This window comes from Zootoca vivipara, chromosome 5 (assembly GCF_965207765.1).
Source record: "Zootoca vivipara chromosome 5, rZooViv2.hap1.1, whole genome shotgun sequence".
Lineage (NCBI taxonomy): Eukaryota > Metazoa > Chordata > Lepidosauria > Squamata > Lacertidae > Zootoca > Zootoca vivipara.
This window is the reverse complement of record NC_142588.1, coordinates 54,365,993-54,380,207: the sequence shown is the minus strand read 5'-3', so window position 1 is coordinate 54,380,207 and position 14,215 is coordinate 54,365,993. Positions and strand designations below refer to the sequence as shown.

At 40.2% G+C, this 14,215-nt stretch overlaps 1 protein-coding gene across 15 annotated transcripts in view; it reads right to left on the bottom strand.

Moving 5' to 3' along the window:
• The window catches only part of BTRC (beta-transducin repeat containing E3 ubiquitin protein ligase), a 128,308-nt gene that overhangs the window by 106,427 nt on the left and 7,666 nt on the right, over positions 1–14,215 (bottom strand). For 8 of the 15 annotated variants that reach the window (XM_035133684.3, XM_035133690.3, XM_088669659.1 and 5 more), the window contains one exon: positions 1,439–1,507. The exons of the other annotated variants lie outside the window; for them this stretch is intronic. In XM_035133684.3, the coding sequence (XP_034989575.2) occupies positions 1,439–1,507 (69 nt within the window). The remainder of the gene's footprint in view (positions 1–1,438; positions 1,508–14,215) is intronic. 15 annotated transcript variants of the gene reach the window in all.

Sequence of the window (14,215 nt, the reverse complement as noted above, 5' to 3'; positions counted from 1 at the left end):
CATTCATATATTTCAATATAATACTGCCTGGGCAGAGAGTATGGTAATTAGGTCAGTAAATGCAAAGACAACATGAGTACTTCAGTCAACATGAAAATTAATGAGCAGATTGAGGTTCTGATTTCAAGTGATAGTGGCAAAAGGAGCCTTTAAGAAAAAGAGACGGGGAACTACTTAGGACAGAATGTATTTCTTAGCAGTTCTCCTAGCCAAGGTCCTGCACAGAAAAGAACAAATCTATTTCAACAATGATCTTGCTTTCTATTGCACTAGGGATTGATTCTAGTATCCTCACCTGAGCTCTTGTTGCAGTCTTGTTTGTTACTAATAGTTTAGAGAAGTGGTATGCAGATGAAACTAAAGACCTACTATAAGATTTCCTTTGTTATTTTTCTTCAAGATCTTTTCTGCTGATCTCCTCTCTGTAACAATCCAAAATGTTTTGTGCATAAAATAAACTAGTCCTTGAGCTGCTGGGCTGCTTGCAGAGCAAAGAAAATGAGACACCCCAAGATTCTCTCCTCCCACATAAAACTTTAGGTTTCATTATTTTATTTCCTCCTACTCAGTTCAAGGAGTTCTTTATCCATTTGTTTCATTAGACGCAGAGCACCAGAGAGACTTTCATTCTAACAGTCGCCTTCAAAACTGTAGTTGCCACAACAACCAGATGCAGCTTAGCTGCATTGTTCTCATTTGTTAGTACCGTGACACAATCGTTCCATCTTCCTACAATGGAGCAACTTTTCATTTCAACTTTTCAAGGATGTTACATTTCCCCACAAAGATACAGATGTGCCGTGAGTGTGCATGTGTCATACATGCAAAGTTGAAAACAAGATTCTTTTGGGAGAATTGTTATACTAGATTTGTTTTGAGATGTTGACAGCAATTGCTAGAGCCAGGCTGCTGAAACATCTAAAGCTTGGCCTTTAATAATCACCAAAGTAATATAGCGCCAGACCACATCTGAGCAGGGACTCCCAATAGTGTCAGATTGTGTCAAACTGCAGGATTGTTATGGGATGCGAGCAAATGTCCACACTTGTTTTACCCAATCAAATCTGAATTAGGCTCTAGATGCAAGCCTCCTGTGTATTAACCCACTGGCCTCCCTGTTATTACCACCACCACAGACCTTCACATTTGAAGGCTAATTTTAATTCAGCAATTTGAGTTGTTGCCGCAGATCTTGCTATACATTGCCCCACTCTCCCTTCTGATGATCCTTGTTTGAACTTTTACTCACGAGAAGTGCAAACAGGAGATGCACACAACATGCAGACATACAACACTCACAAATATATAGATGTAGTGAATATCTGATTACACAGCAACATGAGGGTATTGAACTGTATGTGTACTTGACCAATGAAACAAACACAAGTTTTCTGGTGCAAGCCCTCACAAGAGATGAGAAACAGTAACACAGTCCAACCTGCTTTAGCCATGCTTGGTATCCAGAAGATGTAAGTTGGAATCCATCTTTAGGCATGTGTATTCTGGGCTAGGAGAGAATAGACATAAGAGACCTCCTTTTACATTGAGACCTGGCTAGCCTATCCTTATTTCCAGGAGAACGTAAACACCAAACACACTCTCAGCCATACACATAAAGATGCATTCTTCAGGGGAATTGCAGGGAGGCTGCTACTCTATATAGCATAAATAGTAGAAACTTAGGAAAAGAAAGATTATAAAGAATGCCCCCAAGTCACACAGGATTTTGCACAGGTAAACATCTCTAGAACAATTAACCAATGTAATAGAGCTATAGCATGGCCCACCAACACCCGAGATCGTCCATTAAGCTTTTATGAGGAGATTCTTTATAGCAGCCATGGGAGGATAGGTAGTGTGTTGTTTTTTTAATAATAAAAAATCCTGTGCATTCACCATCCGTGTATAAGACGACCCCCAATTTTTGACTAAAATTTTAAAGCAAATTATTAAAGCAAAAATAAGCAACAAAAAAATTGGCTTGTGCATGGAAAAATACAGTAATTCACATACCATGGGTGGGGATCATTGTATGCACGCTACTTAAGGAGAATTTCTTAGGTGATGGCCATATCCCCCCAATCTACTTTATACACGTACAACTTCGTCTTCAAGTTCATCTTGAGAAAATCTGACCTCTTCCCAGCCTACTGCTGGAAAGGGTAAGGGGTTCAAGCAGCTAAGTGCTTGTTCCTTACAGCCTTTTTTGTTAAAGGATGCATATATGAGCCTATACAGCACCAAACCCCTTCATTTTCTTCTAACATGCCTGATCTAAAACTCTATGCAAACAGGATAAGCACAATTAGAGCCACTTTTTGATGTGGGAATTCTACTTGAAGAGCACAACTGCCGTGTTTCTCCAAAAATAAGGCACAGTCTTATATTTATTTTTCCTCAAAAAAAAACAAAACACGGTGGCTTATTTTCAGGGGGTGTCTTTTTTTTTTTATTAAGTACAAGGTTAAACTGCCTATCACTATGGCTTATTTTCGGGGTATGGCTTATTTTCGGAGAAACACGGTACTCACAGAGCATCAGTTTAGAACAGTGATTTTTCCAAAGATGTTCTGAAGAACTCTGAGGGTTCCTTGGAAGCTTGTGGGTGAATTCTCAATGAGAAGACCAGAAAAGACAGGCAAGCTTCCTTAACAGTTTCCCCCACCTATTATTAATTATTACTATTATTATTTATTAAATTTATATCCTACCCTTCCTTCTGAAGGAGTCCAGGGCAGCACCTTCCCCTAAAATGCACAGCCAATAGTTATATGCATCCAGGGTGCACTGTAAGTTCAGGCAGGGCAATAATAAGGCTTAGCAGGTTTATCCAGCACTCCACAGGTATTGATTGTAAATTCTAAAATATATTCCAGATGCTCAACAACATACAGAGAATGAGCGGGCATTAAAACGGCGAACACAGTTCAGTGTAAGCAAGTGTAAAATGATGTACAATGGGACAAAAAAACCCTAACTTCACATATGCACTTGGGACAGAATCGGCCGTGGTCGCTCAAATGGATGATCTTCTTTCTGAGAGGGACTGAGGAAGTTTACCTTTGTTGCTCTTGTTGGCTAAGGTATCCTCCTAGATACCAGAATATCAAAGGGTGGTGAGCAAAATATGGGCATTTTCTGCTGCTGCCCCTGTTCTGTGGGTTGCCCTTCCCTCTACCATACGTGAAGCAGCAACCTCAGTTGCTTCACACATCTTTTTGCTCAGGCTTTCCCTGACCCATGAGATTTATGTATGCAAGTTTGTGTTTTTGGTTTAATGGCTATTGTTTTTGTATGATATGCACATAGTATACATCACTTAAGAGGTTTTGAAAATATTATGCTGTTTAGAAAAACTTCTAAATAAACAAATGCACTCATGTGGTCTGAACTGGCAGCAATGGACCAGGAAAGAGAGTGTCGGGACTTAGCAGATAACTTGATGAACATGTCGACCCAGTGTGTAGCAGCTGTGGGAAAAAAAAGGTGCATTCCGTGTTAGGGATCATTAGAAAAGGGACTGAAAATGAAATGGCCAACAATAAAATGCTGTTATACCAATCTATGGTGCAACCACATTTGGAACACTGTAACACAGTGTGTATAGTTCTGGTCACCACACATCAAAAAGGATGTTGCAGACCTGGAAAAGAGGTTTTAAAAGGGCAGCCTAAAATATCCAGGGGCCAGAGCAACTCCCTTGTGAAGGAAAGTTATGATATTTGGAGCTCTTTTTTAAAAAAATGCATGAAGGAGGTATATAAAATTATGCACGGTGGGTAAAGTGGATAGGCATCTCTCATAATAGCAGAACCAAGAGTCAACTACAATCATACCTCGGGTAAAGTACGCTTCAGTTTGAGTACTTTGTTTAAGTAAGAAGCAATCTGCACTGTTCACACATGCGCAGAAGCGCTCTATTGGCGCTTCGCGCACTATCGCCGCTCGGATTAAGTACTTTTGGGGGTGCGAATGGCACCCCGGAACCAATTAAGTACTTAACCCGAGGTACCACTGTAATGAAGCTAAACAGTTTTAAAAAGCATCAATATTGTGTCTGATGCTGTCCATATGTGACTGGTGCAGACTTACATTCTCACAATTTCACCTTCTCCACCCTCAGCAAACCCTCAAAATCTGTTATGGAGGGTTAAGATCCCCTCTGGAGCAGCTTTCGGGAGCATATGGGGGGCTGCAGGAGGAAGGAGAAATCCCGCTGCATGCGTGGAAGTACTTCTTCATACAGTTCACAGTTATGGAATTTGCTACAATATGCAACCTTTCTATACAAGTTTTACAAGCATAATCCCATGGGAACCCTCCCCACCCCATCAGGCAGTGTATTACCCAGCCTAACACCTGCCAAATTCCAAGTCTGTAATGTGCTGCTGCAACCCAAACATTGTATTTAATATGTAGCTTACTTCTAGGGCTGCCTTCTCAACGGTCTCCCTCCCACGATGTACTAAAGTCATTAGCTTGTTCTGATTTCAAACTGGCCATCTTTTCCCTGCAATCTTTAACTGACTTTTTGTTTTATTACCTTCCTTTACCCCTTCTTCCATTTTTAACTTAATGGATCTAGCAGTCTCTAGTGAGGTCTGAAAAGGCTGTTTTCTCAGAATGAGTCAATATTTTAAATTCTATGGAATGCATTTGTTTCCCCCCTAAAAAATAAATATAAAAAAGCAGCCTTTAAAAGACAGCCATTAAATTACAGACCTCAGTTTCTATTTTCTAAGCCTAATACAACCCCTGAAGGCTTACAATATTTGAATCACAGCTGGAGCCATGGTTACCATACAGTTTAAATATCAGCTTCTTTACTGTGCAATTTGTTTTAAAAATCAAATCAGAGGCTGTGTCATAAACAAGTGCTAATTAAGTAGCAAGCAAGAAGAGGGCTTTCTGTGCAAGAAAGGTTCTTAAATATCTGCCTCTCCAATCTTGTAAAAAAGGATAAATAAAGCCAGCTGGGAAAATTATGGGCCAAAACTAGCATGAGACATACACACACAAACAAAACTGTGGCTGGCACTAACCCTCCAGTGTTATTCCTTCAGATGAGAGTCAGGAGGCTACAGATTATGGTAAACGTCTTGCTTTAGGTGAACAATGCCAAGTTAGCATGGCAATGTGAGTTTGATCACATAATTCTGTGAGGGCATAAGCATATTCCTACGCAGCCTCTATGCTTCAAGCCACTCAATTCTGAAACAATAGAAATCAAAACTGCAGCTCCCTTTTGGCACCACAGAACTACTGCTGGGATGGCAGAATATTTATTATTTTTATGTAGTCCTTTGGACAGATGCATTTTGTTAACAACAAGAACCCTGTAATTTATTACAATCCCCTATTTGGTAAAATTCATTTATTCTTAGCTAAATGCTTAGCTAAGAATAAATGAATTTTTAATACAGTTTTTAGAAACACTTGTCACTGCTTCAGCATTTCCATTTAGTGAATAGGACTGATGTTTCTCTCAGCAGGGGGTGATATTTTAATGATGCAATGCTGCACTTCCTAGAAGACAGACAAGCCTCATGAGGCAGATTATAGGACTAAAGAAACTCAGATCCTATTAAAAGCAGACAGCTCCAGACCATTTTTAAAATTAATTTTGTTTAATGATAAAATGTGCTATAACAGGTGGGTAGCCAATTGTAAAATTAACCAAAACATAGTTAAAGGAACAGAAGAATGTTAGAAAAGCAAACACAATAATGCTCCCACTACCAATTTACCAGATGCATCTGTGGAAATATTGGCACTTATCAATACCTCATTTTCTCTGTCTACAAAGCAGGTTCAGTGCCTACATTCCTTTAAGCTTACATCAAGTCAGACCATTAGTCCATCTAACTCAGTATTGTCTACACTGACTGGCAGCAGCTCTCCAGAGTTTCAGACAGAAATCTCCCCTAGCCCTATCTGGAAATGCTGACAATTGAACCTAGGACCTTTTACCACTGCACCACAATTCTTCCTTGCTTTATCAAAACTTGAAATGTTCAGAAACATTCACAGCAAAAAATATATTTGAATGAGTTGCCTTCAATGAAAGCTTGATGCAAAGAGGCTTTTGCTTTTAGTTAACCATGGCTTCCCATTTCATCCAAACTGGGAATCATGATTTAATATTAACTACAGCTGCTTCAGTTCTTAAAGAAATGGGAGTGCCTGATCACCTCTTCTGTCTCCTGAGAAATATCTATGTGGGACAAGAAGCTACAGTTAGAACTGGATATGGAACAACTGATTGGTTCAAAATTGGGAAAGGAGTACAACAAGGTTGTATATTGTCTCCCTGCTTATTTAACTTATATGCAGAATTCATCATGTGAAAGGCTGGACTAGATGAATCCCAAGCCGGAATAAAGATTGCCGGAAGAAATATCAACAACCTCAGATATGCAGATGACACAACCTTGATGGCAGAAAGTGAGGAGGAATTAAAGAACCTTTTAATGAGGGTGAAAGAGGAGAGCGCAAAATATGGTCTGAAGCTCAACATAAAAAAAACCCAAGATCATGGCCACTGGTCCCATCACCTCCTGGCAAATAGAAGGGGAAGAAATGGAGGCAGTGAGAGATTTTACTTTCTTGGGCTCCTTGATCACTGCAGATGGTGACAGCAGTCACGAAATTAAAAGACGCCTGCTTCTCAGGAGAAAAGCAATGACAAACCTAGACAGCATCTTAAAAAGCAGAGACATCACCTTGCCTACAAAGGTCCGTATAGTTAAAGCTATGGTTTTCCCAGCCGTGATGTATGGAAGTGAGAGCTGGACCATAAAGAAGGCTGATCGCCGAAGAATTGATGCTTTTGAATTATGGTGCTGGAGGAGACTCTTGAGAGTCCCATGGACTGCAAGAAGATCAAACCTATCCATTCTTAAGGAAATCAGCCCTGAGTGCTCCCTGGAAGGACAGATCGTGAAGCTGAGGCTCCAATACTTTGGCCACCTCATGAGGAGAGAAGACTCCCTGGAAAAGACCCTGATGTTGGGAAAGATTGGGGGCACTAGGAGAAGATGACGACAGAGGACGAGATGGTTGGACAGTGTTCTCGAAGCTACGAACATGAGTTTGACCAAACTGCGGGAGGCAGTGCAAGACAGGAGGGCCTGGCATGCTATGGTCCATGGGGTCACGAAGAGTCGGACACAACTAAACGACTAAACAACAACAACAGCTGTTTCAAAACAAGCTGTTTCAAAACTGTGGTGATGATGACCACAGTTCCCAGTCCAGACAAAACAGCAAATACAGTAAACTAGAAACTGAAGCAAAAGCTTCTGAACTCCTCCTCTTGGACATGTATGAAGATGAAAGGGGAGCAGGAGAATGTGTGATCCCGGAGGCAGTTAGGCTCGTTCATCATAGTGCTAAACCGTGGTTACATCTGAATCTTGCACTGTCTTTTTCATCTCTATCTTCCCATAACTCCTATCTAGTCAAAAACTTAGCAGCTAGTATTGTTTTGATTTACTCCACTAACAAGAACTATAATTTAGCACTAACTACTCATGAGGAATTATAACGCTGCTGGTTGGTGAGCAATTTGCCCTGGAAGACCAGTTTAGCCACTTAAAATAAATATCCACCTGCATATACTAGCACTAATCAGGGCGTGAAATTAAACTTTTTATTCAGTAGAAAATAACTGCTGCAAGGCGGCGATTTAGTGGAAAGCAAATATTAAGGTCAACCTATTCTTCCCAGTGCCTACAGTAGATATGCTAGGAGAGAGGGCATGGAGCACCAAATTCCACTTTTCTAAGTCCATGAAGCTAAATACTTCAATGATGCGTTAGCAAATTTACCATTTGCTTTTACTAATTGCATATATTTAATGAAGCAAACAAAGCAAAAAGCTAAAACAAAATGCTGTTAACTTGAACCCTGCACTCTCCTTGCATTGCCCCCCTAAAGCAACTAAAGAATTGAGTCCATTTGCGCACCCCTAAAGCAATTAAAGAATAGAGTCACATCATGAGGACTCAAATCATTCATTTATGTACCAAATTCACAATATATTTATTTCTCTTTCTCTCTTTTTTCCAAAAAGGCTAACACACAATGGTATCCATCGGTACAATGTGCACATCTCTTGAAAGGAACACTGATTCATCATGTGTGAAGTTCCTTGACCCCAGAGAATTTCCCTTCCACTGCAATAAAGAGAGCTGGTCCTTGCACACGTGCTAAACAGCTCCCTCCTTTGAAAGAAATACAGGGATATGGATTGAGGTGACGATTAACGTTGCCTTTCAAAAGAACAAATGTTCAGTTATTGAATACAGAGTAGCATATGCTCATTAGATATTTGCAAAACATGTAGTGATAGAGTGTGATATTTATTCAAACCCAACTGTTAAAATTTATATTTACAGCCCACTCTTTCCCAAAAGCTTGGGGTGAATAACAAATTTAAAAACAAATCTAGAATTCCCATTAGAAGTAAAACAACAAAGTAAAAAAGACTTCCTTGCTCTGAGAATGTAAAATAATATTCCTCAAAATATGGTTTTTTAAAAATGAAAAAGCACATAAGAGGCAAGCCAGATGTTGTCTACAGAGAGACGAATCTATTTTGGCTCACAGCAAAGTGTTATGACTACCAAGGGAACCCATTTGCTCAACTCAGACATTTTGTATAGCTTAAGCCAGCCTTGTATTTAACCACTCGCCTGGTCACCATGGATGACAAGGAATTACATGCAGATAAGTAGGCTGAAAGCTGCCAGAGGGAGAACAAGCAGAACATGTGTTCATCTGACAGTCCCTGCATTTCTATGCTGGGTGTGAGGAGAGAAAACCTTCTCCTTCATGCCCAGCATGCAACACTTTTTGCTAGCCAGTATTTTACATACAAGTGGGGATGGCAGAGGAGAGATGGAGTGTTCCATCCACCAGTCCTTCTCATGACTACAAAACAGGCTAGCAAATTTTTTTTTGCAGACTAGTCATTTTGGTGGCCTTATTTACAAGGCTGGCTCAAGTTCTAAGAGTTATTTATGACCCAATCCTTTCTGTTGCTGCATGAGCAAACAAGCAGGTGGAATCAGGCCCCACACCTCTTTATGAAGCAGTGCCTACACTATGAGCTGACTCAAGACATCAAGCCAACAGTGTGGATCAACCTAATTGTTGTAAACAGGCACCGCTGTCAGGTGTGGTTTAGTGGCAGAGCACAAAGCCATTACTGAGCATGGAAAAGGGCTGAGAGGCATCAGAACTGGGAAGGCCTGAAGACAGCTTGCATGCTACTGTAAAATCCGTAACAGAACCAGCTACACTGGTGTAGTCCTACCCATCCAATACCCTGTAGTAACTGACAGGCAGCACAACAGGATAGACTTACCTCACTTCCATCACACAAGTGCAAGTTACATTTTTAAATGCTAATCTCTGCACACACACAAATACACAAGTCTATAGGACCACCATGTCAGTCTATCAAGCTGACTTACTAAAGATCAGGTCATCAACTCAAGCTGCAGTGCCAGTATTTTCAGCGATGCAGTGAGAAAGCTCTCTGTTTTGAAGAAAGTGGGAGCAAAAGAACATGGCACATTTCATAATTTGCACTAGCTGAGTCCCTGAAAGGAGACTCCATGTCTTCTACATGGGGGGGGGGGATACTCTGCAACAGTGGCTATAAAGATACTGTCTATGAGCTGGTAAAGAAAAGAGAAAATTTAAAAATTATGAAAATAAAATATTCTAGCTAAACTCTGTTTAGATCAGGCTTCCTCAACCTCAGCCCTCCAGATGTTTTCAGCCTACAACTCGCATGATCCCTAGCTAGCAGGACCAGTGGTCAGGGATGCTGGGAACTGTAGTTTCAAAACATCTGGAGGGCCAAGGTTGAGGAAGCCTGGTTTAGATCACCAGGATTTAAATCTCCTGAAATCTAAGTTCCTGAAGAGTTGGGGTTTTTTTTTTAGAATGATACCCTATAAGATTTAAGTGCTTTGGGTGAGGAATGAAGGGATGGCACAGAGTTAATGTCTTCTCATTCATTACCCACAGCATAACTCTTTTGGCAAAAATGCTGAATATTCAAAAATGCCAAATTAAAAGTAACACAAGGAAAAAAGGGGTTAGAAATGACTTGCAAAGGTATTTAATTAGAACTCTATAATAATAAGGTTTAACTCCATGCACTGGTAATTAGATTAAGCTGAAGTGGTTGCTAGACCATTCATGAAAACAGATGTTGCTTCACAGAACCTTGATATCTTTCTTAAATACCTTTGAAAACAAGGATCAGAAAATATGAACTCTTATAAAAGGGGCTTTATTGTGTTTTTATAGCATATTACATACCTTGTAAGAATCAGTTTGTTAAGTGTGAATGTCAGTTTTATTCTCTGTCCCCCTTTTTCCTGGCTATTTACAAGCTTTGTAAGAAATTGTTCTTTAATTAAGTCTAAACATAGTTTTATATAAATGGATTCCTGGAATTAAAAACGTTCAGACTTAAGAAATGATTGTTACAGAGACTGTAAGAGGCCGTAAAAAAAAGAATGCCACTTTAAACAAAGATTTCTCATTTTAATTAAAAAGATAATCATCAGAACATTCCTACATTTAACAGAACCATTTGAAGCTACTTTGGGGGGGGGGACCCTTCTTTTTGATGCAGGCATATGTAGTGTAGTTTAGATGATATTTAATCAAAGTCCCAGCCAAGGCTATTCTATTGTGTTTTTAAGGACTGTATCTGCAATTTTAGTAGTTTAGTCAAATACATACATTGCTTATTAAACTCATCCATTGTATACTTGCAAATGGTTGCAACATAATCCAAAACTAATTTAAAGAATCATCTTGGGTTTTGTGGATTTCCTAAATTAAAGACTTCAAACAGAACATTTGATTCCAATATAACAGTAGTATTCACCATCCAAGCCACAGACTTGGTTTACAGCCCACATTTTGGCGGTGGCGGCTTTTCTATATTGATAAGCATCCATTGTTTGGAGATGTGAAAATCTAGCAAAGCTTTAGGCAACTGGTACTCACATAACACTTATTCTCCCTTATTCAGTTTCCCCTGAAAGAAGCATCAGTCTGGCTTGGTTCACATGTCATGCTAACCCAAACCATGGCTTAGTGTGACCACACAAGCCCTCAGAAAGAAGCTCAAAGCCATTTTTCTCCTCACCAGTCATTTTAGGCTGCTGCACCATTGTTTGGCTTAGTGTGTCATCCAAACCTGGGCTCATGATTTAGCTCTCTCAGATTAACCATGAGCTATAAACTTTGAATGCAGCTTGTGGTTAGTCTGGAGCAGTGGTTCCCAACAGGGGGTCCGGGGACCCCCAGGGGTCCGCGAGCTATGCCAGAGGGGTCCGCAAGATGCTACTAGGAAAAAAAAATTAAATATATTTCGTATGATAACAGATTTTTTGTTTTGGCCGCTTCCTGCATGAGCAGAGTCTAGCGCAAAACTAGAATTAGATAGAGGCAGTAGTTCTGCTGTATGCCGTTAGGTGGCGCTTTACAAACACTACTGTTTTGCAAAGAGGCAGTGTGCGCATTCTACTAACGCTCACCTCCCCAAGATGCTTTGCGTGTGTCGGCTTCATTTGTGCGCTACTGCGCAGGTACACTGTCTTCTCCATTCCCCTCCCTCCTCCCTGGTGCACGCTGCCTCTTTGCAAAACAGTAGTGTTTGTAAACAAAGCGTTGTTTTTCGCGGAAGCTACAGTTCGTGTAGTTAAAAATGGATCGTTGGTTAAAAAGTGGTTTGTTAAAACGACAAAGGCCTACAGATGAAGAGGAAGAACTGTAAAAAACGTATAAATATAAAATATAAAAACTCTTAATTTGGCTCTCACTTTTTAATTTTAGGATTAGGAATTAATGGGGGTCCTTGTCACAATAGCGGCTCGATGAGGGGTCCTCGAGAAAATTTTGTTGGGAACCCCTGGTCTGGAGAGAGGAAGAGAGTTCTGATGACCAGGAAACTGCAAGAGAGAGCTTTCTTGTGGTTGTTTGGGGAGCAACGTAGCTTGTGTGGGTATTATTACAATCTATTGCAAGCCGCCTTGAGGATCATTCAATCAAAAAGCAGGGTAGAAATTGTCTATATTAAAAAAGTGGACTCAGGATGCTGCAAGACTATGCAGTATAGGAATGGAAACTATGATTGACTTTTCTTACCAACCCAAAATGTTTATTCTGCATAATATTGAGCATCAACACTACATCCTCAGAGAGTAAATATGTACTCTTTTTTCCAGTTTCCAGCTAGTTTTAGTAATTTCATAGTGTGCATTGGAATGATTTCAGACTATTAATGCCCTTGATTATCGGTATTTCCTGTGGTGCACTGGTCTTCAAATAGTGGGTCAGGACCCACTACTGGGCTGTAGTCTAATCAAAAGTGGAGCACTACCACCATGCAGATATATAACATGAACAATTAAGAAATAGGGCCCAAATCTCTGCTTGGGTTAAACATGGGTCCCTGGTCTGAAAAAGCTAAAGACTAGTCCTGTAGCATAATTTCAACTACTCAGCGGCAGAATCTAAAAGACAAATTTGTTGAAGTAAAAAACAAAAAACAAATTTACCAAAGGGTGAAGTTAATTTTACCATTACAACAACAGATTTGTGGCTATGATGTTTTCAGAAGGTTCTAACACATTTTGCAGAAGACAGTGCTCCCAAAGCTACACACAGAATGCAAGGGAGCAAAGTTACAATTATTAGACATTCAGACCTTATCAGAGAACTTTTGTTCTCTCTCCTATGGGACAGAATCTCCTAAGGAGAAACCAATACAACTGGGAAGTTTGGGACCAGTGGCCTATGGCATCTATTATCCCTTTCCTATTCAATGTGCAAAATACTTCCAATGCTTCATAAAGTCCAGTAATCTGAAGCAAAAGTATAAATCTTATCTATTATGCAATCTAAAAATTAGCACAGCCAGTTAATACACCCATTGTGTTAACTATACACACACACACACACACACACACACACACACACACACACACACACACACTATATATATATATATACACACACACACACACACACACACATACATATAAACATTTCACCAAATAGGTCTCAAAGTGGCTTACAATAAAAATATACAATTCAACTCAATTTTGAGTGATTCCTCAAACCAACATCTAGATCAGGGTAGCTATAATGTGGTGTCCTCCAGATGCTGTTAAACTACAATTCCCATCATCCTTGGCCTTTGGCTATGCTAGCTGCAGCTGATGGGAATTCATGGCCTCCAGATGTTGTTGGACTACAGATCTAGTCAGTCACGGACTGGTGGAGGGAGAAAGAAACTGGAGGTGAATCACTACAAGACAAAAGGGTGCTGATCTTATAGATGAGGAAAGGGAAAACCAGTGGCCCTCCTACTGTTGTCAGTCTACAATTCCCATTAGCCATTAGCCACAGCATGGATGGTGAAAGGGAAGGGAAGATACTGTTGTAGCCCAATATCATCAGAAGGGCCAGAGGTTCCACACACTTATTATAGACAACTTCATAAAGGATAAGGCTATCAGTGACCATAAGTGCATACTACTGTACTTGCAAGATCAGAGGTAGCATGCCTCCAAATAGCAATTGCTAGGGGACAACAGCAGGAGAGAATGCTATGGTCCTTGTGTTCCGTGTCAGAGTTTTCCAAAAGAATCTGTTGGCCACAGTAGGAAACGGCACGCTGGATAAACAGGTCTTCAGTATGATCTGGCAGAACACTTCTTACATTACAGTATTATGGTTTGCAGACCTCTGAATTGAGGGAGTTCTGGGACCCTTCACTGTTGTGTCTGGATTCTCAAAAGGCAGCAGTGGCTAGGAACTGCCTTTGTTCACTTTGGCTGGCAAAGGACTCTTGAACTCATCTTGTAGCTATTATTAACATATTGGTATTTCCCAACAGGATTATGCAAACATACTTTGCATGAAACTGCCTTTAAAAAACACCTAGAATCTTCAATCAATGCAGAATTCTATGGCTTGCCTCTCAATGGAGTAAGGACCAAAATAAGCATTTAACAGCAATTTTAGTTCACCTGCAGCTGCCTCCAGTGCTGATTATTACTTTAAACTCCAATCCTTTACAGACATACCTGGAAATAAGCCCTGCTAATCACAGTAAGACTTACTTCTTAGTAAACATGCAAAACATTGTGGTTTTTTAAATCTGTCAGGCCAGTGC